Here is a 25,553-nt window from a genome sequence, read left to right on the forward strand (position 1 = left end):
CATAATCCAGTTGTATTTCTGGGATCCAGGAATGTATAAAAGCTCTTGTATTGGTCTATTTATTAATACATTTGCTTCTACAAAAGTATTTCCTTGTATAAATACATTTATAAGACAGGATTCGAAATACTGCACGCAGGTGCAAGAGCTGGAACATTTTAAGTCAGGGTGGAGACTTGGGACCATTTTCAGCTGGTTTTCAGAACGGTGTTGTTACAGAAATGACAGGCCAGCCAAGAAACAAGCACTACTCAGAGGGCTGGAGTACTCAGATTTATTACGCCGGCAGGCTCAGAGAGGCTTCTGCTCTGAAGCTCTGAGCACCTCCAAGATGTGTGCAAAAGGTTTTATACGGTTATTACAAGCTTGAGGTATTCGGCCAATAGGCATGGAACAGCTTTAGCAGCATCATTATCACAAAAGTAGAGGCAGGGAGGAGGCAAACCAACATTTCAAGGCCAGATATGTCTCTGAAAATCCAGCTAGCTTGCAAAAAACCCCAAAAAACAAAAAAACAAAAATATGAGCAGGGAATCAGCAAACCGACACTTGTTACACTTAGGTTTATGAGTTAGCTTGTTAGCTGAGCTTGTCTTTTCCTTCTCAGTGTGACAGCAGGCAGCAGTAAGTTCTATTTTTCTTTAAGTGTAGATGTTGTAATTATACTAATCAGGCTACAGAATTTATAGCAGCACCTAGCTGGATGGGGAGGATAGGGATGGGTAAGAGTCAAGAAATTTGCCCAAGTGCTTCTGGCCTAGAAGACTGGAAGGATAACCGTGTCACTCTCTGAGCTGACACTCTCTGATGTTTCAGCAGGGTCTTGAGGAGGAGAGGCTACGGGTTTGGGGTTGGCAAGATGAGATTCATTTTGGATAATTAGACATATAGAACTAACTGAAGATGAACAATTGCTTTTGAACACTTAGGTTTCAGGGTCATTTAGTGGATTTGAGAGTAAATGGGCTCCTTGAGAGACTGAGTGCATGTACAGCAGATTACTTACTATTACCAGTTTATTACAAAGTCTACAACTCAGAAACAGCCAAATGGAAGAATGCACAGGGCAAGGTATTGGGGGGTTGTCACTGTCAGCGGCTTGATGTGTTCACCAATCCAGAAACCTGTGAACCCTGTCACTGAGGGCTTTTCATGGAGGTATCATTATGTAGATATGATTGATTGAAACATTGCCATTGGTTATTAACCCAATCTCTAGCCCCTCTTCCCTTCCCAGAGGTTGGGGGGTAGAACTGAAAGTTCCAACCGTCTAATTGTGCCTTTGTCTTTCTGGTGACCAGTCCCCATCATGAAGCTATCTAGGAGCCCACCAAGAGTGGCCTCATTAGAACAGAAGACATACCTAACATCCCAGGAAATTCTAAAGGACTTAGGAGCTCTGTGCCAGGAACTAGGGACAAAGACCTGTCGATTGAAATAAATGCACAGTGTAAAAGTTGAGAGTTACGCTTTATTTGGTGGGTGGACTCGAGCCGGGATGACAGCCTCTCAGATCGCTCTGAGGTGGTAGGGGAGGAGCTAGGATATATAGGAGCTTTACAACAAAGACCAGGTAGTTGGAACAATAAAAGATTACTTGTTACCTAAAGAAAACCAGGCATCTAAAATTAAAGAATTGATTGCTTTTCTGTGCATGGGAGGAAGCAAACATTTGGGCTCCGTGAATTCATTCCTTTGACAAGCACCTAGCTATCTAGGGCCAGTATCCTGTCCTTTCTTATTCTGAGTCCCCTCAGAGTGCACCATTGTGAGTGGCTGCAGAGGCTGGGCTGCAGGCTTATCTTCACTAGGGGGTGGCGGCAGCGGCTGATGACTTGATGGCTTCAGCATTGTTTGTTTACTGACATGGTTTGCAGTATTTTTCGTTCACATACCAAAAATATATCTATTTTAAAAAGTCATATTATAGTTATCCATGTGGAAAAAGTAGATTGGCTCTACTTTATACCATAAATAAATTCAATTAAAGATTGATTAAGCATTGAAATGTCAAAAACTTTCCTTTTTTGCATAGAAAATATAGATGAGTATCTTTCAGGCCTTGAAGTAAGGAAAGATTTAAAAAATAGGACATCAAAAAGAAAATCCAAGAAGTGGACTATGAAAGACTGATACATTTTTTTAAAAGACTGATACATTTTTGATGGCTAATTTTTGTTCATCAAAAGACTCCTGAGTTCCTATATCTTGGTTTCTAACACCATTCTCCAATAAAGGAACAAAGGATCTTGGAGAAATGGCTGATTCTAGGGCTGGGGCCCTAGCAAATATATAAGATGAGTTGTAGCACCTTGTAGGTCCAGAAAGTAGAGAGATGCTCAGAAAGATGCTGGGAGGGGGAATGTAATAAAAGGATACAGGAGCCAACCTGAAAGAGCTCACGGTGGCCAAAGCTGCAATAATTTGAGCAACAAAGCAATATAGTGTTGGATCCTAACCCAAAGTATAAAATAAATATCCAAGAATTCACACTGATATAAATAAATGAATAGATAAATAAATGAGGGAAAAGAGACAAATCTTCTGCACAGAAAAATCCCAAATAATTTATGAAGATACTCCTCACTCTGGGAGGCAGAGCTTAACTCCATACCTCTTGGGTGTGGCTGCACTTAGTGATTTTCTTCCAAAGAAGGTGATGATAAAAAGTTTTGCTGGACACTGGAGATGGTGAAAATGATGATCCCCACCAGTGCTGTGTGGCCATGACTGCAGAAGGAGCTGATGCTGGAGTACTTCAGATGTTGGATCATTTAATCTCTTATTACCAATAAACCCTTTTGATGAGATCAGTAGTCTGGCTCTGATAGTTGACTATCTGATGTCATCTATCCAAGGGTAATATGCTAAAAGTACTTACTTCTCTATTTCTTCCACAGATTGATTTTCTGTATCTGTGGTGTTTCTCTTTTAATACTTGGTTGCATTGGGGAGAATGGCTTGCTGTGGTGCTGTTCATTTGTCCACGTTACTTGAGTATCAGATACTTTTCAGATGGTGCATTTATTTCTCTTCTCAGAGAAGGCTTTGGTTGCATTTCGTTTACCCTTTCTGGCTTTTATCCCCCCTCACATTCCTCACCCTTCACTAAGACAGCTCTGACAGTTCTCTTTAGCAGCCAGTGTCCCTCCTGCAGGATTTGTAATAACAAATACTATTTCAGCATTGGCTCTTCTAATAACAGCTGCCAAGTGGGCCCCTTTGGTCGGGGTCAGCCTCCTTCTCTGCTTTCATCTCAGCTGCACTTTGACTTCCTAGTGCTCAGTTCTCTAACTTCAGCCATCACCCGTTTTTCAAATGTCTAAATTCCTCAAGACTGATGGGAAGTTTAGAGGCATGGGTGCTTTCTTCTGGTCTTTGGAGTCATGCCTTCAGCTTTGGTGGAGTTGCCAAAGAATCTGTTGGACAGAGACAGTCTCCTAAGTTTCTAACTATCCTCCCGTCTTTGCCCTGTCTTTGGAAGTCTTTTTCTACACTTTTGGGGGAAAAACTTCCTATCTTTAGGCTAAAATCAGGTAATCCTCACCTGCTGAGAAACATGTAACATGAATTTTTACAACAAGGTGTTAGAAAGGAACTTTCTCTGTACACTCGGCCCTCTGAATTTCAGGGCCCCACCCCCAACTGCCTGCATGAATGTAAAATCCCAAAGACATATGGCCTCATTATTGGTCCTTATTGTCCTCTGGACTGTTGAAGTAACTTTCTTCATTGCTTTGTCCCAGCCTTCTTTTGAAGGCTAAATTCTTCTTGAACACATTATATATTTTGCAGCCTATAGTAAATACTGAGTTTTCTATTTAGCAACAGACATTGTAGGATCTGAGGATCTCTAGCCACCCTTTTTCTTTGTAGTCTTTCCCTATTGTTTTCCTGAGTCCCCTTCACCCAGATTTATTACTTTGTTTTATTTGGTTGAACAGTTACAAGTCTTGATTTGTTTTCCTGCATAAATAGCTTCATCTTGATACCATACAGTGTTGTTTAAACTCCTTTCCATTTTTATCCCTTTATCTTCATGGGCTACTTTTGTTGAATTGTTTCTAAGAAGGGAAATAATTGGGTTTGATTGATAATAGTTTACCCGCTCATTTATCAAAGACTTATTAAGTGCCTACTATATGCTAACTCTGAGCAGGCTGGTCCATCAACAAATAGCACAAGACCCTGGCCACTTGTCTTGAAGTAGAGACATTCAGACAAGGAAAGGCAATGAACACATGGGACATGAATTGTAGAAGAGGTAGATGCAGAGTGGATGGAAAGTAGTTTTTTTGGGTAGTTGAGAAAGGCTGTCATTTGAGCTAGGTATTGAATGAACTGGAGGTTACAAGGCAGATGGGTGGAACAGGAAGGGCAAAACACAGAGGGAACAGCATGTACAAAGATGCAGATGCTGGGTGTTTTGTGGGACTGACAGCTGTTTGAAGGCTGATGTTGCTGGAGGGCAGTCCCTGTGGCAGGTGTGGCGGGTGATAAACTTGGGGAGGTAAGTTGTTAGCTTCTTTACCATATGCAGAAGGGATTGGTTTCATTTTTCTGGAGCCATGGGGGGCTGTGAGTGAGATACTGTGTCCCCAGGGGTGTTATGTTGGATCATCTCCAGGGTAGGTGTTCTTAACCTTGAGCTTTCATGCTGGTAATAAAGTCTGTTCAGAGCCCCTGGGTGGCACTTACATGGCTTGCTCCGGGCACCTTAGACTTCTTATCATTCAGCGCTGATCTGAACTCCAACCTCTACCTGCTTGCCTGCCTCCTTCTAGGACTTGGTTTCAGCTTTCCTGGGGTGGGGGTGGGGATGGGCTCAGTCTGAAGGGAAGGGGAGGCAGAGGATGAGCCTTTTCACTCTCTCTGCTCTCCTTTGGCACCCCTTTCAGTCTGCTGTTTCTTCAGATCTTGGCTTCTGCTTTCTCCCCAATACACAGCTATCTTGGCTTCCAGCCCAGGTGGGAGAGGGAGAAAGAACTTATTTCCTTCAGCTCCTCTCTGAAAATAACCCAGCTGGCACTGCTCAGGAACAAGAAGTTCCTGAAGGTGTTGGCACCTCATGGTGTTGATGTCCAGCAGTCCCTGCTGTGAACCTCATCTCACTCTCAATCCAAGGACCTCTGTGGAGAGAAGTTGGGTGGTATTTAAGGCCTCTGCAGTAACAGCTGCCTCCAAGGCCTAGCATAGTGAAGTGATGGGGAGGTCAGGGAACCGTGGCACCCTGGGGAGATTGGGCTAGTCTGTGGGAGGCCCTGCGAGGTGGGGAAGAGTCTGGCCATGGCATCTTCTGATCTGTTGTAAGAAAAAGGTGGATGCCTCTAATTGAGGCCCAGCCCTGGAATGTTGCATCAGCCCCGAGGTTGCCCATCAGTCTCTTCCTGATGTCGGATTCGTAGCTGCCAGACATCCTGGCGCCGGAAATTGGGGGTAGGGTAGGGTAAAATGGGGAGTGTCAGCAACTCTCCTGTCCAAACAGATTTGTCTTAAAACATCACGGAGTAGATTAGGATTAATTCAATAAATTTAATAAAGCAAGGTACTGTAGTAGGTTCTCAATAAATAGTTGCTGAATGATGAATTAATTTAACTAAACTCAAGATGTCTTGAAGGACGAGTGGGAGTAAGCCCTGCGGGAAGCGGAGATCTAGCGCCAAGTCCCAGAGGCTTAAGACAAGGTCTGGTTGGGGGAAGGGCAGAACTGAGTTTGGCTGGCTCTGGGAGTGCAAGGGGCCAAGCGAAGACAAGGCGGTCGGTGGCCTGGACCTTGGGCCAGGTGCACATGGAGGATGGTGTGTGGGGAAGTCACAAACCCGCGGAGTGTGGGGTGCCTCGGAAACCCCACGGGTTGGATGACCCGTTTACGCCCACTTTCCGAAGCGAGAGGGACTAGAGGAGATCCGGGGCGGGACAAACCACAGACTCCGCCCACCTAGGTGTGGCTCTGTGCTCAGGCTTTTTAGAGGCCAGGTCGAAGGAACTTTAGGGGTAGACGGTTCGAGATGAGGAACTGGATCACGCAGCTGTTAGAGGCGAGTTCCCCACGTTATTTCCTCCGCCGCCCACCCGGGCAGTCCCGGAAAGAGTAATTCCGGAGGTTCCACTTTAAGGGTCGAGCGGGGGCGGGGCGGGGCGGGGCTCCCCTGTCCGGTTTCCGAGGCCGCGCCCGCCGCCCAGCAGACGCGGTCGCGGAAGCTGCGCGGAGTCACGTAAGCCTGGGAAGCCGTACTGGGGCCGGGAGGTCCGGTCAGGTGTCCAGCCACCAGCTGACCGCAGGCTGCGTCGTGTCTCCGGTTCCGCAGGCACCATGAACCAGGACACCGAAGTGGACATGAAGGAAGTGGAGCTGAACGAGATGGAACCCGAGAAGCAGCCGATGAACGCGGCGTCGGGGGCGGCGGTGGCTGTGGTCGTGGCGGGTGGCACCGAGAAGAACGGCTTGGTGAAGGTCAAGGTGGCCGACGATGAGGCGGAGGCGGCGGCCGCCGCCAAGTTCACGGGCCTGTCCAAAGAGGAGCTGCTGAAAGTGGCGGGCAGCCCCGGCTGGGTACGCACCCGCTGGGCGCTGCTGCTGCTGTTTTGGCTCGGCTGGCTCGGCATGCTGGCGGGCGCCGTGGTAATCATCGTGCGGGCGCCGCGCTGCCGCGAGCTGCCCGCGCAGAGCTGGTGGCACAAGGGCGCCCTCTACCGTATTGGCGACCTTCGGGCCTTCCAGGGCCGCGACGCGGGCGACCTAGCGAGTGAGTGCTGTGCGCCCCGCGCGCCCCTAGTTTAATCGGTCACCAGTTTCGACCCCTGTCCCAGATTGACTCAGATGGTTCTCCACCCTACCCGGTACCGGCGACCGCTCTCCGGAACGTAGCTCCTCCTTTTCTTTGACGGAAACCGCCCCCCAGCTCCCTCTTTCGTTCGGGTGGCTGACTCAGCATCCCCCACCCAGCCCTTCCCCGCCCTTCCCCGCCCCCGCCCGCCTTGGGGCCCGTTCCCGTCGCGGCAAGTTCTGAAGTAATGTGCTAGGTTCCTTACGTCAGCACCTCTGAGTCTTGTGATCCAGCCTCATCTCCCCACATAGTCCCTGGGAGAATAGGGGAAATCAGGGGCCTCAGAGAGGCCTCACTTTAACTCTGCTTCTCCATTTCAGGCTTGAAGGGGCGTCTTGATTACTTGAGTACCCTGAAGGTGAAGGGTTTTGTGCTGGGCCCAATTCACAAGAACCAGAAGGATGACCTCGAAGGGACCAACCTGGAAGAGATCGACCCCACTTTTGGCTCCAAGGAAGATTTTGACAGTCTCCTGCAATCGGCCAAGAAGAAGAGTGGGTGTCCTAGAGTTGGCAAGGAAGCAGCTAGGAAGGGCTTGGCCTTCTGGCCGGTGGAAAGGCGGGTTAGGACTTTTGTCTGGTTGCTGACTGGCTCAGAGTTTTCCCAGGGCAGGTACAGGGGAGGTTTGTTAGGCTTCAGCCTAAAATGGAATTGTCAAGTTCAGAGACTTTCTACACTTGAATGTACAGTTATTTAACTTCTGGGCTTCAGTGCCCTTATTTGTAAAATGCAGGCTTTTGCTAAATCAGTGATTTAAAAACTTGTAAGAGAGTGAATCCTTTTGAAAAGAAATTTCAAGTAAAATCTTGTCTTACTTTTAAAAGAAGATGGGTAGTGTAGGGCCCCATAGCTCGGCCTCCTCTATTACACTACACCGCTGCTGCCCCCTCCCCAATATCTCTGTTTCAATGGGAAGAGTTTTGCCAGGGTTTAAATCTAAGCTTTTGTATCAAGTAATATGTAGGAGATACTCTACTGACTTGTATTTGTTGATTTCCTCCTTTCCCCTCACCCAAGGGTCTTTCTCACAACTGCCTCTTTCTCCATTGTTCTAGGCATCCGGGTCATTCTGGATCTCACTCCCAACTATAAGGGCCAGAACTCATGGTTCAGCTTCACTCAGATTGGCACTGTGGCCACCAAGATGAAGGTGAGTGTCTTGGTGCTGATGGCAGGTGGGAGTTGGATGCTGGGACCGTTTGGTCCTTTTATAGCAAGTTCTATAAACGTAGCCCAGTGCCAGCCGTGGTATCCCTTGCTCCTTGGAGCCAAACAGGCACTCTCCTCCCACAGGCAGAAGGATAGGCCAGCAGTGCATCCTTGTTTTTGTTTGTTTCTTTTGTGACCACTCATTTTCCTTGTTTCTCTGACTCTGAGGGTGACAGTGCCAGGAAGGGAATTTCTCAGATGTCAATTTTCTTCCTTTTGGGAGAGGAAGCCCTGTCTCTGTGGGAATCCTGTCCTGTCTGGTTTCCCATTTCTTATTTGATGTGTTTTGGAGTGGAGCCTAGTCTGAAATTGTAAGCATCAGGGTCTTCCTATGTATCTGGAAGTATGCCGAGTATTCTATGTACCTTCTTTAATTCCCTGTATAACCAAACGAGTTCCTATCATTACCCGTAATCTATAAATGAGGAAGCTGAGGTTCAGAGAGGCTTAATGTGCCTTGGGAGTTGATGCCCCAACTAGTCTTATATCCTTTCTCATCTGCCTTCCCTGAGGGTATAGGCTCAAACTCTACCTAGCAGGCTGAGAGTGAGCATTTGAATGTCGTCCCAGTTCCTGAGGCCTGGGTTCTAGGACACTGACCAATTCAGAAGGGGTAGGACAAAAATGGAGACAGACCCTGATGTGTTGCTGGTGCCGTGATTCTGAGGTAGACTTCTGTACTCCCAGCATTTCAGTAGACCTTTGGGATCATCCAGTTCCGTCCTTGCTAATTGCTGGAAGACCCCTTAAAAGTTACTGAGAAGGGAATGTTTTCAGATCATATGGCATGAGGTGTGGGAGCCTCAGATGAAAATGGAGACTAGACTAGAGAGCACATGGAGCAGGGAGAGAAAGGGTTCCGTGTTAGGTTAGCCCCACATGCTGGGGCTTCAGGGCTGTGCCTCTGCTGCAGAGCTGGCTCCTCTTTTCAAATCTTCACCTAAACCTCCTTGGAGCTGTGCTTTGAATTTCTCTTTTATTCCTAGTCTTGCTCTGACTGGCTATGTTACTCACACTCTCCCCAGGCCCCAGGAAACTAGGAGAGGAGTAAGTATGCCTGTTTTGGGATCTTGGTTAGCAGTTTAGGTCCTGTCCCTGCTGCTCTCTGATTGTGGCCTCTGGCATGCTTCCTTGCTTCTCTGACATTGTTTCCTCATCTCTAGCACCCCACACGTGCTTAGTGTTAAGTGAAGTTACGCGTACGAACACGCTTTTCTTGTGGGCCTTTTCTGTAGGTGTCAGAAGTAGAGCTTTGTGATTCACCATGGGGAGGAATAGAAAAGTGGAACGCTATGGCACTGAGAGGATCAATGATAGGTTAGAATGGAAGGGACCAAAGGCTAAAGCTTTATAATGAGGTGAAAAAGTGAGACCGTTCAAGGCAAGTGACTCTCCCAAGGTCACGGGGAAGTGTGTAGTCAAGATTTAGTGTAGGCTGGAATTTTCTGAGCCTTTGCATCAGAGTGTTGGTATCTTTCCCCTTTTCTTTGGCCTCTCTATAGGAAGCTCTGAGTTTTTGGCTGCAGGCCGGTGTGGATGGGGTCCAGGTTCGGGACGTTGGGAATCTGACAGTGAGTACCCTTTCCATGTGAGGGGCGGAGCCTGGGTGAGATCAGGGGGACTTATCAGGGACTTTTAGTGTTCCCTGCTCCTAGACTCTGCTCTTTTCCTTCTAGGGTGCGTCTTCATTCTTGGCCGAGTGGCAGAACATTACCAAGAGCTTCAGTGAAGATAGGTGGGTGCCAGACCCCTGCTTCCTCAACTCGGCTCTGTTGTCAGAACCTCTCAGTGCCGTGCTCGCCCTAGAAAGGGAGTGGTTCCTGGTCCAGAGAGCCTCCTTCACCTTCACTCTTCTTTCGTGTCCTGTACTAACCTTGACTCCTGCTCTGCTCTGCGCAGGCTCTTGATTGCAGGCACTGACTCCTCCGACCTTCAGCAGATCCTGAGCCTGCTCGAATCCACGAAGGACCTGCTGTTGACTAGCTCGTACCTGTCAGACTCCCGTTTCACTGGGAATCATACAGATTTCCTGGTCACCCAGTATTTGAACGCCACTGGCAGTCACTGGTGCAGCTGGAGTGTGAGTACCACAGAGGTGGGAGAGGGGCAGGAGGCCTTTCGGGAGAGAGGGGTGTTGGGAGATGGAGGCAGCAGCGGGCTTTGGGGCTCACCAGTGCACGGTTCCTGCAGGTGTCTCAGGCGGGGCTCCTGACCTCCTTCGTGCCGCTTCAGCTCCTCCGACTCTACCAGCTGCTGCTCTTCACCCTGCCAGGGACCCCAGTTTTCAGCTATGGGGACGAGATTGGCCTGGAGGAAGCTGCCCTCCCTGGACAGGTATCACTTGATGCCTCCCCAGCACAGCAGGGGAGGTTGTGTTCATCCATCACGAGGGTCCTGTGGGTGGTGGCGGACAGACGGGGGCCTTGGGGTGGAACTGCCTTTGAGTCAGCTGGCTGGTCAGTCGCTGTATGGCCTTTAGAAGTTATCTCACTTCTCTGACTCTTGGTCTTCTCTCCTGTGATGTCTCTCCTGTCTGTCTTGTGGGTTAGTTAGGACTAAATGAGGGCATGTTTTAAAATGCAGTGCCTGACTCCTCGCAGGGCATTCAGTATGATAGCCGTTACTCAGTGACTCATTCATTCAGTGGACAGTGAGGTCTCTGTTAGGCTCTGTGCCCTCCAGGAACTCAGAGTTTAGCGGGGGAACCAGATGAGTAAGAGAAGTGTACACAGCAAGTACAGTGATGGGGTCAGACTGTGAAGGCACCACTTAGCTTTGGCCCCGGGGTTGGAGGTTGACACCTAAGCTGATATTTACAGACCAGTCATTCATTTATTGTGCACAAAGTTTTATTGAGTAATTCCTATCTGCCATGCATGGAAGATACAGCAATGCATAAAAGAGCTGGAGAGGGTGAGATTAGATAATAAGCAAATATAATAAAGATGCCAGGTGCTGGTAACCTGCTGTGCAGGAGAAAGCAGGGTGAGAGGCCTAGAGGGTAGGGGACAGGGTATGTTTTATATCGAGTGGCCACAGGAAACCTGATGGAGGCAACTGAGCAGGGACCGGAGGGCAGTGAAGGGGCTAGCTTGTGGCTGTCTAGGCTGAGGGGACAGTTGTACATCCCTGGGGCTGGGCATGGGAGGAGGAGTTAGGGAGAGTGGCCCAGGCCTTTTCCAAGTCCTGTTGTCCCTGCTTTTTAGCCTGTGAAGGCTCCAGTCATGCTGTGGGATGAATCCAGCTTCCCCAACACCTCAGGACCTGTAGATGTCAACATGACCGTGAAGGTAAGGGTTTTAGATGGGCAGGGCCTGACCTGCAGAGTTAGGGGATGGGGAGGATGGTGGAGTTGGTGGCTTATAGGAGTTTCCACCTGGTGGGAGTCCTTCATCCCTTCAGCTGTATCTTCATCTCTTTACCGCCTGCAGGGCCAGAGTAAAGACCCTGGCTCCATCCTCTCCCTGTTCCACTGGCTGAGCGATCTGCGGGGTAAGGAGCGCTCCTTGCTGCACGGAGACTTCCATGTGCTCTCCTCAGGGCCCGACCTCTTCTCCTACATCCGCCAGTGGGACCAGAACGAGCGTTTCCTGATAGTTCTCAACTTTGGGGATGTGGGCCAACCTGCCAGGCTGGGGGCCTCCAGGCTGCCTGCTGGCACCAGCCTGCCCGCCAGCGTGAATCTGCTGCTCAGCACCCAGCCGGGCCGCAAGGAGGGCACCTCTCTTGAGCTGGAGCACCTGTACCTGGGGCCCCACGAGGGGCTGCTGCTCCGCTTCCCTTACAGTGGCCTGACCCAGACCTACTGCCCTTTTCCACTACTTCCCAGGCCCTTAGGGCTCTGATTTCTCTCTCTCCTTTTTTTTTTTTTTTTTAGAACTGTTACAGATGAATCCCCAAATAGGGTGTGTTTTCTAGCTTCAAATAAAAGTCACCCCTGCCTGGTGAGGCCTTGTCTTCCCTCCATCCGCTGTCAGCAGCAGGAATTTCCCTCCCCTTCGTCCCTCTCCCCTAGTGGGTCTGCCCCACAGTGATCAGGGCCAATGAGTGTCATACATCTGCTCCTGCCCGAAAGGAAGGGACCTGCCGAGGTCCCAACAGCATCCCTGCCTCCCCGCCCAGCCTGGGCCAGGGTGTTTTCTCCAGGAGGACTCGGCTCTTGCTGACTCTTCCTTGCCTCCCTCAGCAGTGGTCTCCAGACAAATATGGTCACTTTCCTGTTTTGCAGATTTGGCCTTTCTGGGAGAAAGAGTGGGAGTCGGGTGGCCTGTTTTATAAACGGTACTTCTAGAAGATAATGCAGATCCTTCATTCAACAAGAATTTATTGTGCACCAAGCTGTGCGAGGAACTGTTCTAGGTCCTGGAGTTACAGGAGGGAACAGAGTACAAAATCCCTGCCTCCTTGGGGATGATAATCTAGTGAGGAGACAGAAGAATGAGATTAAAATTTAGAGTTTGGTAGATATAATGATAATGTTCAAAGCGGAAAAAGTAAAGCAGGGTAAGAGGTAGGTGTTGGGCATGAAGGGAATTTGGGGTGGAGGCCAGAGGAGGCCTGACCAACAAGGTGACATTTGAATAAAAGACCTGGAATTTGGGAGAGACTTAACTTGCCAGATATCTGGGAAGGAGCTTTCCAGTGCTCTTGGGTGGGAGCATGCCCGATTCTCGTGAAAAATGAGAGGGTAAGGGTTGAGGCCTCGTTGGAAAGGGGTGGGCAGAAGACGAAGGTCATGGTAAGGCACACAGCAGAGTGCAGAGTGTTGGGCAGATTGCATCGGTGGAGGGCACGGTCAACTGCCCTCATGTCAAATAGCAGCCGCAAGTTCCAGGTCCCCAGGACCATCCTCCATGGGTAGTTGCTAGAATGACTCAGGACTCAGGAAAGCACAAAGGTTACACTTTTATTCTAGTGAAAGGATACACATTTAAACCAACCAAGGACAGGAAGCACAGAGCCAATCTGGGATTAGGAGGGATCCAAATATGAAGTATCCGATGGTCCTTTCCCAGTGGAGAGGGGTCCCACTCGAGTCCTGGACGCAGACCTCCTGACTAACCCACAGAGCGTGGCCAAGCAGGGAAGCTTGCTTGATCTTTTGTGGTCTGGAGTTTTTCTTGGGGCTTACTCACATAAGCCCACGTGGCTAACCATCACCCTTTAGCCCCTCCTGGACATTCCGGGTAATACCTTTACTTTCTGGCCCCTCCAGAGGCCACTTGTCCCATAGCCCTCATAAATTGCATTAAGACAGTCCAATGTCTGAAGTCCCTGGACTAAGGGACACTCCTATCAAGCAGGGCATTCCAGGGGTCTAGAGGTCACCTCCCAGTAGCTGAGTGCAGAGACCAGACTTTGGAGGTGGTAAAGGAGGTGATGGAGGTCCTGCATTTATTTTGTGAGTGGATCCACAGGATTTGCTGTCTGTCCTATTGCAGTCAGAATGATTCTTTGGCCTCAGCCTCAGGGTTGAGCTTGGCCGTCCTAGTTCCCTTATGGAAAAGAACATTCCTGTGGGATGGGGCTTGGATTGGGCCTGGGCCTCTAAAGTTGTCTTGATGTAGAGGACAGGTCAAAAGATTAGATATCCCAAATTTAGGCCCAGTCCATGTCTGCTGACCTTTGCTCTGCCTGAGACTGCCCTAGGGCTTTGCAGGAAGGTGTGCACTCAGCATGGACTCTGGGCTGCTCCCAGCTCAGTTCCTGAGAAGTCACACCCTGCAGCCCACCAGCTGGACCTTGCCCTCCTCACAGCCCTTCCCTGTTCTGGGCCACATCTAATCCAGGCTTCTCCTCTTTCTGAGGCTCCCCACCCCTTCTCTCTAGTTCTTTGCCAGGGTCCCAGCTCCAGCCCTCCCTTTCCCCCTCTCCCTCTGCCTCCTGGCCTCACCTCTGACCCATAGTTTGTATCATGGGGTTGCTACAGATGGAGCCTCATCGTGACTGTGCTTTACAATTTACTGTGGGCTTATCCTTAAGAAAAATGTGGTTAAATATACAAAATGTAAGATTTGCCATCTTAACCATTTTTAGGCATACAGTTCAGTGGCATGAAGTCCATTTGCATTATTTGCAACCATCACCACCTTCCACCTCCGTATCTTTTTCATCATGCCAAACTGAGACTGTATCCCTTAAACAATAGCTCCCCCAGATTTGTTTTTAAAACACAATGAATAAGCCAAAAATTAAATGAAGCCATTCAAATGTCCAGTGATGCTATGTACTCCTGGTAGTAGTCTGATCTCTGTGCTTTGGGGGAACAGGTGAGAACATGAACTTGCTGGCCCTCTGAAATCTGCAAGAGCTCTACCATTAAGGTCTCTCCCGGATTCCCTGTTAAGGAAAGAAAGAAACAGAGCCAGAGGTAGTGGTAGAATTAGCCCCCCAGCTACCGATGAAGAAGGCATTCTCACCCCTCTTACCACAGATGAGGAAAGTGGCTAGAATGCGTCTCCCCAGGGCAGTCTGAAACGGGGGCCGGGGCAGAGGGCAGGTGGCTCCCACAGAAAGTCACCTCTGCTGTTCTTTCATTCATTCACTCAACAAACATTTTTTGAGTTACTGCTCTGTTCGTGGTGTACCATCCTCATTTCTGAATTCGGTAGACAAGACCCTGCTCTTACACAGTTTCCAGTTTCCAAAGGATTAAATGAAATTCTAAGCACCCTGGAGGCCATGAATTAAGGCTTACAGGCAGTTTTAAATGAGATAACCGGTTTAATAAGATTTCACTTTTTTTTTTCTGTTAAGTCATTGTGATATACCTGTGAGGACTGTGGGTAGGGACCCTGTTGGACACAGCAGTGGAGCTGCCATTTGGACCCAGGCCTTAGCACCATAGTGTCACTGGACTCAGTCTTTCCCTGGGGCCTCTAGCCAGTTACCTGCCTGTGGGTCAGGAAGGGAACTGACATTTCCATTGGCCTGAGTACCAGTCAGTGTGCTGTGTGTTGGGGCGTGAGGGGGACTCAAAGACTGCCCACTGTTCTGGGCTTCACTAATTGGGAGTGGAGGCCGGTGTGTGAATAATGGCAGTCCTGAGATAAGGGCTGTGGGCAGCCGCACACTGGGCCCTGTGGAGTACAGACCAAGTGTTTAACGCAGGAGATCAGGGAAAGCTTCCTGGAGCCTTTATTTGAGCTGAAATTGAGGCACCAGTCGGCATTCACTGTGACGCACTTAGAGGACAGGGCCACCTGGATAGAGGGAACATTTCGTACAGCCGCTCAGTTGAGACAGCATGGAGGGTGGTTCTGGACAGTGTGGGCGAGTGGTGAGAGCCACCCAGAGGCTGGAGCCCTACGGCCTTTAACAGCCGTGCTCGAGTTACCCTTTGCCTGTATGTAGGTCAGTGATTCCCACCCTGGTTATGCAGAATCCTCTGGAAAAGTCTCTCCCATCCAAAATCCACTCAATTGGAATCTCCAAGGGGTGAGCCTGGCAGTCTATTTTTAACCAGTTTTCTGAAACGATTCCCACAGCAGTTTGGGAATCCCTAGCTCAGTGTTTGCCAAGCTTGCTTAGTTGTGCCCAAGGACAATGATGAGAAAGAGAAGTCCTGGCTTTTCCCCTGGATGTTCTGTTTCAGAAGATCTAGGATAAAACACCAGAGCCTGTAAGAAGCTCAGATAAGGAAGAGAAAGGAAGCCATTGAAATATGCTTAGCAGGGAGGGACATGGTCAGGCTTGCGTCCTGGGAAGCTCACTCTGGCTCTGCCGTCGTGGAGGCTGCTGAACGGGGTCAGGACTGGGCGCTATCGCGGAATAGCCAGGAAGATTCAGAAGAAAGAGGCAGAGGTTGTGGGGTTGGAGAGGAGGGGATGGCTTGGACCGATGTTTCAGGAGAAGAAGCCACAGGATTTCATGATAGCCTTGGGGGAGGGATTTGATGTGAGGGGAGAAGGTTGCTGTATGGTGACTCCTGAGTTCCTACCTTAGGAGATTGGAGGAGAGGCTGGGGCAGGAAGGTGGTCAATTCCACATAGATGTTCTGGGTTTAGGTGCCCTTGGACTTGCAGGTGGAGGTTTCCAGCAGAGGAGGGTCTACAGCTCAGCAGAGGGGCAGAGGTGGGGGTACATACTGTGAGTGTGAGTGATGTGGGGTGAGAAGGGCAGAAGGGTGAGGTTGGAGCCCTGGGAACTGGCAACATTTACAGGACAGACTGTGGAAGAGAGACCCATGAAGGAGGAAGAAGAGAAGAGAATGGAGCCCCGGGGGGTGGGGATGAGAAGGCAGGAGGAAGAGGCCAGGACAGTGTCAGAGCACAGCTGTTTCTGGTGGCCTTCATTTTGGTGACAAAGAGATCATTGGTGGTCTTCTGGTAGTCTTCCCCAGAGCCCTTCTAGGGGAGGTGGAGACATGGGTTTTTCTAATTTTAAGGGTGGGAGGTATTTGTAAAATTCTGAGATAGTATCGGATGGAGTTCCCGGTTTTCTTAAGCAGCAAAAGAACTTATTGAAAGACTATCAGGAACTGCCAGGAGGAGGCAGGACCAGGCTTGGAAAATGGGCAGGAAGTGGGCGCCAAGCAGCAGGAAGTACAATTGTCTTCTAACTGGAACTGCCTGGGAGGCTGCCACTGGGGACACGCTGCCAATGCATGTGCGGTTGGGCACAGAGCCACTGGTTACGTAGGGCGTGGAGTGTGGCAGATGCTGAGGTGCAGAACGTGCTCTGCCTGCAGTGGCCCTGAGTCCAGGAAGGAGGGGCTCACCTTATTCTCACAAAGGGCTCTGTTGGCTTGCCAAGTCACGCACGTGGTACTGTGCCAGCACGGAGGGGTGCCCTCTTCTAGTTCACACAGGGTGCTGCTGAGCCTCGGGGAGGGGCCCTAGACAGAGAAGAGTCAAGGGTGCTTTTAAGGATTTTGGCCTGAGCAGCTAGAAGATTGGATTTGCCACTTATGGAGGTGGGGAAGGCAGCTGGAGGAATGGGTTTAAAAGGGGGAACAGCAGGTCGGTTTGGGCCCTGATGATTTTGAGCTCTAGCCAACATCTAAGTGGAAGTGTTAAGATGTTAGTTGGACATGCTGCTCTGGTGATCATGGTATCCGGGCTGGAGATGCAGAACTGGGAGTCATGGGCACAGCTGGCATTTAAGAGATGACTGGAGAGGACCAGGGAAGTGAGTGTAGGAACGGAAGAGAAGAGGACCAAGCACTGAGGACCAAGCCCTTCAGAGGGGAGACATGAGGAGAAGCCAGCAACAGAGACTGAGAAAGAGGGACAGTGAGGTAGATAGGACGGTGTGGCCTGGGGACCAAGTGTGGAGGAAATGTTAAATGCTTCTGGGGTCAAGAAAGAGGACAGAGGCTTGGCCGTGTTGGTTAGCATGGAGGTCTTTGGTGACCTTGCCAAGAGCAGTTTCGGTTGAGGCTGGGGCAAAAGCTGACTGGAAAGGGCTCAGGAGGATCAGATGAGAAAATCTGGAGTCAGTGACCATAGACAACGTAGCTGTTCGGGAAGGGAGAGAAATGAGGCACCAGCTGGAGGAAGAAAAGGCTTTTAAAAATTATTATTATATCCATTTCACTATTTTTAGTTTATATTTTTAATTTTAATTTTTTTGATGGTGAGAAGGTAATTCAATTTATTTATTTATTTATTTATTTATTTATTTATTTATTTATTTATTTATTTAATGGAGGTACCAGGGATTGAACCCAGGACCTTGTACATGCTAAGCACACACTCTACCACTGAGCTATACCCTCCCCCTTATTTTATTTTTTAATTGAGGTATAAGTGACATACAGCATGATTTTAGTTTCAGATGTAAAACATACTGATTCAGTATTTGTATATATTGGGAAATGATCACCACAATAAATCCAGTTAGCATCGGTCACTGTAGAGAGTTACAAAATTTTTTTTCTTCTCGTGATGAGAAATTTTAGGATCTATTCTCTTAGCAACTTTCAAATATGCAATATGAGGCTTTTAATTTATTGGTTTAAAATGAACGCAATGACAGCATGCCTGCTTCAGTAGAGAGGGAAAATGCTGGAGAGACACTTTCTGGATGGACACCTTTGAGGTTTCGGGAGAGAGGGTGGATCTCGTGCGGGGGTGGGGGTGCTGGAGGGGTGGTGGGTTAGGAGGGAAGCCAGCCTTTACTGGGAGCTGGTCGCAGAGAAGGCTGAGTACTCAAGTATATAGCTGGTGGGTAGATGTGGGAGGAGTTTGTGGAATGCCACCCACAGGTTGCTTTTATTTTCTCAGTGAAACTGGAAAAAAAAGTCATCAGCTGAGAGTGAGGTTTGGGGCCTTCTAAGTGTTGGAGGCTTGATGTGAGGGGGGAAATTATAAATAAACATTTAGGAACTGCCTATTCACAGTGTCTATTTGGGACTAGGAGCAAGTACATCACCTACTTGTTAGACATGCAGACTCTCCGGCCCACCCCACACCTCTTGAATCAGAATTGAAATCTGCATTTTTTTTTAATTGAAATATAGTCACTTTACAATGTTGTATCAATCTCTGGTGTACAGCATAATAGTTCGGTCATACATATACATATATATAGTCCTTTTCTTTTTCTTTTTCATTGTAAGTTACTATCAGATATTGAATATAGTTCCCTGTGCTATACAGTATAACTTGTTGTTTATCTATTTTATATATAGTAATTAGTATCTGCAAATCTGGACCTCCCAATTTATCCCTTCCCACCCCTTCCCCTCCCCCCTGTAACCAGAAGTTTGTTTTGTATGTCTTTGAGTCTGTTTCTATTTTGTAAATAAGTTTATTTGTCTTTTTTTAAAAAAAATTCCACATATAAGTGATATCATATGGTATTTTTTTTCTCTTTCTGGATGACTTCACTTAGAATGACAATCTCCAGTTTCATCCATATTGCTGCAAATGGCATTATTTTATTCTTTTTTATGGCTGAGTAGTATTCCACTGTATAAATATAACACAACTTCTTTATCCAGTCATCTGTCGATGATGGAATCTGCATTTCAGTCCCAGCTGACTCATGCACGCTGGAGTTGCACCAGCCCTGATGTAGCGGAGTGGCAGAGCCACTGTTTGAGGGAAATGTAGGTGGACCGCCAGGCAGTGTGAACAGCCTGCTTCTGGCCTGCTTTGTTTCTCTTGGTGCTAAATAATGGAATTTCAGTGCTTGGCCTGGAAAACTCCAGGCCCCTTAACTTGGTGGCAAAAAAAAAAAAAAAAAAAAAAGAAAGAAAGAAAGGAAAGGAAAAAAACATCAGTATGATGAGGAGATCATGTTCCCTTTTCTTCTGAAGCAGCAGGAATAAAAGCAGATTCTCTTCTGCATCATAAAGCCATCCTTGCAAATGTTATTTCTAACAAGGGAGCCTTGTCAGACGATCAAATGTAAGAGGCTGTTGCTTTGTCCTGTGAAAGTAACCTTTAACTTTGACAAAGCGTGTGATTCTGATTGCTCGTCTTCCTTAATAATGTGTTGCCCTGGCAATAATATTTAAATTCACATCTCTGTTTTCCAAGAGGTATGAATGCCTGTGAGTTTTTTGTTAAGCCAGGAGGGGAGCACTGGCACATGCCTCTTCTCCCACGTGCACGAGGTGAAATAATTGCTGTAGTCATGGCAAGGTTTCTCAAACAAAGTTTGAGTCTTGTTTAAATGAACACGCAGGAGGCAAGGTTACTTATGAGTGCAGAGGGTTGGGGGCACAAGGAGGGGGAGAGCTGAGAACACCTTTGGGAATGAGACTAGGGAGCATGTTGAGGACAAGTACAGGGCACGAGGCGCATTGGCTGAGGTCAGGACCCCTGCGCTCGTTCTGCTGCCAGTCTGCGAGGCAGCAGGACTGTTTCCCGGCAGTGCTCGGCTGCCCCTGAGTCGGACCAGGGAAGATGGATGGTGGGGTTGGTCCAGGGTGATGAGTTTGCGGTGGAAGCAAGCGGCTAGGGGACCAGGGATATTTGTGGTGTGGATGAAAGAGGACATGGTTCCAGCTTCTCAGGGACTGAAAAGCCATGGCAGGGGAGAGGGCTGCAAGAGTGGGAGAGAAAGGACAGGGTCTGGACGAAGATGGGGGAGGCTGGTGGGGGCGAGGAGCGAGAGTGAGGACACTGGGGTTGAAACTCTGGAGGAGGGATCTGTTGAGGACTCTGGGTGTGGCTGGTGTGCAGTGGAGTCAGGTTCCCGGGGCTGAAGAGACCGTGACACCAGCACTGATAAACTGAAGGGGTCACCCAGCCGGGGTGGCAGCCAGGGTGCGGAGGAGAGAGCATGGGCTTGGAGATCATTCAGGGATGGACTCCTTGCTCTAATAAACCACTTAACCTCAGTTTCCTCATCTGGGATGTAGTCTGAACAGTTTTTACCCACAACAGTTTTGACACCACATTGTGTGTGCGTGTGTGTGTTTCCTCACTCCAACCAATTCTCTGGTTCTCTACATACTAACTGGTGTCCTAAAATTCAATTCAATTCCGATACTATCTACCTGGAGTTAGCATCAGACAGCACAAGTTAAGGGCTCATTCCCCCAAGACTGTCCCCATTTGAGGTGCCAGTTGCCAAGTCCCAGGATGTCACAGGTACTATAAATTCAGGGCGTTCCAACAGCTCCTTCCTCAGGTACAATTATTCTCCAGGACAACTAGAGACACGACTAGGACAGCTCAACTCAACTCAGAAAAGTGCTTTACTTACTGCTACCAGTTCATTAGAAAGGATTCAGCTCAGGAAAAGCCGGAGAGAAGAGACACATGGGGCAAGGTATTGGGGAGGGAAGGTGTGCAGAGCTTCCATGCCCTCTCGGGAGGTTGCCTTACGTAGGCACAATGGAGGAAATCATTGCACACTAGTGCTTGAACACAATCTCCAACCCGTCTCCCCTCCCTGGAAGTCAGTAGTGGGACTGAAAATTCCAGCCCTCTGTTCACATAGGGGATTCCTCAGGTAAACAGCCCCCATCTTGAAGCTGTCTAGGGCTCCTCCAGAGTCCCCTCATTAGCATAAACTCAGGTAAGACTGAAATGGGCTCATTGTGATTAACCAAAGACATTCCTCTTACATCCATCTCTCAGGCAATTCCAAGGGTTTTAGAAGCTCTGTGTTAGGAACTGGGGACAAAGACCAAATATATATTTCTTACTGTATTACAGACAGGGCCAATAACATCCATATCTAGGGATTTTTAAGATTTAAAGAGAGTTTGTCCTCATGTCAAAGGGGAAGAATGCCAATAGGAGTCGGAGAAGCCTGTGGGCTTCCTGTTCCCGGTTGTCTAAGGCAGCAAAAATACAATAGCGGTCATTCATTGTCTACTATGTCACAGACAATGTGCCGAGTACTTTACTGATCCTGAGAAGCTGTGGTCTAATGTGTACTTGGCTGGCCAGAGGCAGAGGAGCATGAGAAAGGGAGACTGAAGGCTGTAGAGGGTGGGGAAGGAAGCCAGCATTTTCTAAGTGTTCCATATGATTGATAGACCCAGCAGGATTAAACCTCTTTTTACAAATGAGGAGATTGGGGATTGAAATAATGAAGCAATCTGTCCAAGTCTGTACAGACTTTGGCTCCCAAACTCTTGTCATATAATTTCCTAAGTGATGGGGGTCTAGGAGCATCTTTTGTTCTAGTATTTGGTTTTGAATCTCCGTTCCTGACACAGAGCTCCTAAATCCCTTGGAATTTCCTGGAGGATAGGAAGGAGTATCTTTTGTTTTAATGAGGTCACTCTTTTTGGGGGGGGGAGGTAATTAGGTTTCTGTTTATTTATCTTTAGTGAAAGTCCTGGGGATTGAACCCAGGACCTTGTGCATGCTGAGTACATGCTCTATGGGCCATACCCTCCCCACCCACAACTCTTCATCTGGCTGTTCATCTGTATCCTTTATCGTATAACTGGTAAATATTTCCCTGAGTTCTGTGAACTGTTAGAACACATTATTAAACCTGAAGTGGGGTCATGGGAACCCTGAATATGTAGCCAAGTCAGAGAGAAGTGTGGGTAACCTGGGGGCCCACTATGTGTGACTGGCATCTGAAATAGGGAGAAGTCTTGTGGGACTGAGTCCTTAACTTGTAGGATCTGGTGATAATTCCAGGCAGATAGCATCCAAATTGAATTGTAGGACCCCCAGCTCATGTTGGAGTGGAAAAAAAGCCCCACATAGTTTGGTGTTAGAAGTTTTGTGAGTAGAGTAGATATGAGACAGAACCTTTTCCTTTTTAGGGTGAAAATATTCCAAGCAGAGGATCTGGAAGGAGTAAAAACCATGGCACGAGCTTGAGGTCTGTGTGAGGACCAGGAGAATTTCAGAGGCTGAGCCTAGGGTCTGTGGAGTGAGGAGCCACAGAAGAGGCTGAAGTAAGTAGGTCTGAATGTGAAGGCTGTTGGAAGCTAAGGAGCTTGCATTTTTATCTCAAGCTGCTATTGGCTAGTTGTTAGCAAGGAATTGATGATGTCAGATCTATATTTTGGCAAAAGCATTTTGACTGAAGCATGGAGAATGGATAGACGTGGGACCAATTAAGGCAGGGGTTGGCAAATTTTGGCCTGTGGGTCTCTGCCTCCTGTGAGCTAAGAATGGATTTTGCATTTTTAAATGGCTGAAAAACAGATCAAAAGGAGAGTAATATTTTGTGGCACAGGAAAACTATGAAATTCAAATCTCCATGAAATTCAAATCAAGTTTTATTGGAACAAAGCCGTTCATTTACTTATGTACTGTATGTGGCTGCTCTGGACCACAATGAGTTGAGTAGTTGTACACAAGACTATACATGAGTGCCTACAAAATATCCTTGACTTGCTTCTTGGCTCACAGAGCCTGAAATATTTACTATCTTGCCCTTTATGGAAAAAAAATTGCTAACCCCTGAATTAAGGGATTATTTCAACATATCGAGCCAGAGGCCTGTGTTCAGATGGTGACTGTGGGGATGGAGAACACTGGATGAATTTGGAAACTATTCAGGGGGTAGACTGACTGGGTACAGGGAGCGAAAAGGATAAGTCCAAGGCCACTCCCAGATTTCTGGATTGAGCACTGCGTGAATGGTGGTGCTAGTCAGGCCAGGAACACTGAGAAGGAGAGTAGCACTTGGGGGCAGGGGAAATACAGAGGCGGGGGGTGGGTGGGGGAACGTGAGAACAGTTTTCAGGACTCCATTGCGTGAGAGTCTGATTCCTGGAGCTATGCAGTTTGTGTGCATCACCAAAGAGGCTAAGAACAAACACATAACCTCAAACTGTAGAGTCTGGAGGTTGATATGGGGAACATGGCATTCAAAGGCTTTTGTGATGTAATGCTGAGAAGTTACCTGTCAGGATTTCGTTGGGTCAGCACCAGTTCTGAAAAATCAGAGCCAGGCTCCAAAAAAGGAAACTGGAGATTTCAAAAGCCTGGAGAGGCCCAGGAAAATATGGTGTTGTTCCTAGATGCCAAGTCTCCCTTGTCCCTCCCCTAGTCATCTGCTGAGGTTGGCATACTGGAGAGAGGTAGGGCCTGCCTCAGAGCAGTAACAGCCAAGTGAGCTGATTCTTTGGGATCTAGGGTTCCTGTGGAGGTGGCCAAGATCATCTGTTTCATTATCTGTCCTGCTCAATGGGAAGCAGCCCAGGCAGGTTTTAAGCGCCTCCTTTCCTGGTGTGGCTATTCCCTTGGTTGCCTGCAGATGGCGCTAAAGCAACATGATGAGAAGAGTCGGGGGTAGGCGGGAGGAGAAATAATCCTGAATCCCCCCCTTCTCTAAGTCAGCTCCAACCTGGTAGCCGGAGGAGGTGGCATTCACAAAGCCACCTCATTCTTCTCCTACTTCCTGTTTCTGGGGCTGGAGAAGGACTCCCTCAAGGCGGGAGAGGGTGCAGTATTTGGGGTGGATGATGGCTTGTCCAGCCACCCTCTCCTGTTGGGCTCAAGCCATCTCCTCCGTCTTCTGGCAGCTGGATCTGCAGGAATCTTGCTTCAGAGGCTTTCGGGGAACAGACCCCCATTGCTGGGAATGCTTCCTGGATTGCATGCCCTCCCCTATCCAGGCTTACTCGCCGCCCCTACTCTTTTCTCCAAACCCTGTATCTTCTCCCTGGGCTGGGCTGATGGGACTCTTTTTGAAGCCCAGGCTGGGCCGGTGTGGGCCAGAAACTGGACTTGGTGCCTGGCCTTCACCTGTGAGCAGCCTGCTCCTCTGGTAGCACTGAGCAGAGAGCCATAGAGGTACTTTTCCTACAGTCCCTCTCATCCTCTTAACTCTTCTGGGAGGGCTCATTTCTCTTTCAGAGCTGAGGACTCTGAACATAGACATGCCTAAGGGGAGGGGACCTGGACAGGTGTGGCCTGTGCCTGGGACAAGGGCCAAACGGGACCTCCTGGCCTAAGTCCTGATCTGAATACCAGCTTTGACCCCACAACTCCTAGCCTCCAGTGGAGGTCTGCCAGTCTGATCCCAATGCTCCTCCTTGGCTTCCTCAGTCCCTCTACCTCCCAGGACCAATGGCTTCAATACAGGGCAGGGCATTTAGCCCTAAAGGAGGCTCAGGGCTAAGCAGTGGTAAGGGAGGGACCCTCCCAGAGTCTTGAGCTGACAACCCAGAGGCTGTGCTAGTGGGAGGGGAGGATGGGCTCTGTGTCCTACAGTCATTCTCCACAGTGCTGTGAGCCTGCCAGCCTGTCCTGTCCACCTCTTCAATGGATTGCCCCTGCCCATAGTGTTGGAAGCTTCCTTTCCCAAGGATTCTGGGAGTCCTGACAGCTGTGTGTAGAGTGAATCTTCACTTCCTCTCTCTGCAAGGGTTTAGCTCCACCCAGGATCTCATTCCTCTAGGCCAGCATTTCTCAAACTGTAGCCTGCATCACAATCACCTGGAGGACTTGTTGAAACAGATGGCTTGGCTCGACCCTTAGAGTTTCTGATTCGGTAAACCTGAGCTGACCCTGAGAACTTATAGATCTAACAAGTTCCCAGGTGATACTGAGGCTCCTGGTCAGGACCACTGTGCAGTGAAGGATTAACTCCGCAGGTCTGGGTTGTCCAAACCCCCCACATTCCAAAGAAAGGTTTAGCCCTTGCCTGGCTCCTGAGACATAGCCCCTAAACCTGACCAGGGATATCCTGCCTGATAAGAGTGTCTCTGTTTACCTGGGTCCCATGGGTCTTGTGGTATCAGTTGAGCCTTTAGATGGGCTGAAGATGAGTTACTAAGGTCAGCCATGTCTAAAGGAGCAACCTCCAGTAAACATGGGACACCAAGATTTGGCTCAATTTTCTTGGTTGGCAATAATTTATACAACTGGAAACAGACCTCTTATTGGTGATACACTGTTGCTGGGAGAATTAAGTGCTGTCCCTGTGACTCCCCTGGGAGAGGACAAGTGGCAGCTTGCAGCTTGTCTCTCCTGGACTCTGTGCTCTTTTATCCTTTGCTGACTTTAATTTGTATCCTTTCACTGTAATAAACTATAACCGTAAGTTTAAAAACTTTACTGAGTTCCCGTGTTCCAGCCCATGACAGAACCTCTGGGTGGTTTTGAGGATACCTGATGACAACCACACTTTGAGAAC

At 48.6% G+C, this 25,553-nt stretch overlaps 1 protein-coding gene and 1 long non-coding RNA gene across 4 annotated transcripts in view; both read left to right on the forward strand.

Moving 5' to 3' along the window:
* Positions 1–12,635, forward strand: part of SLC3A2 (solute carrier family 3 member 2) — a 29,940-nt gene extending 17,305 nt beyond the window's left edge. The window contains exons 1-10 of one of the 3 annotated variants that reach the window (XM_032489611.1): positions 5,932–6,038; positions 6,309–6,746; positions 7,148–7,321; positions 7,883–7,977; positions 9,539–9,607; positions 9,713–9,771; positions 9,936–10,116; positions 10,227–10,370; positions 11,243–11,326; positions 11,468–12,635. In XM_032489611.1, the coding sequence (XP_032345502.1) occupies positions 6,314–6,746; positions 7,148–7,321; positions 7,883–7,977; positions 9,539–9,607; positions 9,713–9,771; positions 9,936–10,116; positions 10,227–10,370; positions 11,243–11,326; positions 11,468–11,881 (1,653 nt within the window). In that variant the 5' untranslated portion in view covers positions 5,932–6,038; positions 6,309–6,313 and the 3' untranslated portion in view covers positions 11,882–12,635. Of the gene's footprint in view, positions 1–5,931; positions 6,039–6,073; positions 6,216–6,308; positions 6,747–7,147; positions 7,322–7,882; positions 7,978–9,538; positions 9,608–9,712; positions 9,772–9,935; positions 10,117–10,226; positions 10,371–11,242; positions 11,327–11,467 lie in introns of those variants that run through there. The other 2 variants (XM_032489612.1, XM_032489610.1) reach the window with 2 other exon arrangements.
* Positions 12,636–22,203: 9,568 nt separating this feature from the next.
* LOC116666509 overlaps positions 22,204–25,553 on the forward strand; it is a 36,490-nt gene continuing 33,140 nt past the window's right edge. The window contains exon 1 of the long non-coding RNA XR_004323406.1: positions 22,204–22,359. This is a non-coding gene — a long non-coding RNA (uncharacterized LOC116666509). The remainder of the gene's footprint in view (positions 22,360–25,553) is intronic.

The sequence above is a fragment of the Camelus ferus genome, chromosome 10 (assembly GCF_009834535.1).
Source record: "Camelus ferus isolate YT-003-E chromosome 10, BCGSAC_Cfer_1.0, whole genome shotgun sequence".
Classification (NCBI taxonomy): domain Eukaryota; kingdom Metazoa; phylum Chordata; class Mammalia; order Artiodactyla; family Camelidae; genus Camelus; species Camelus ferus.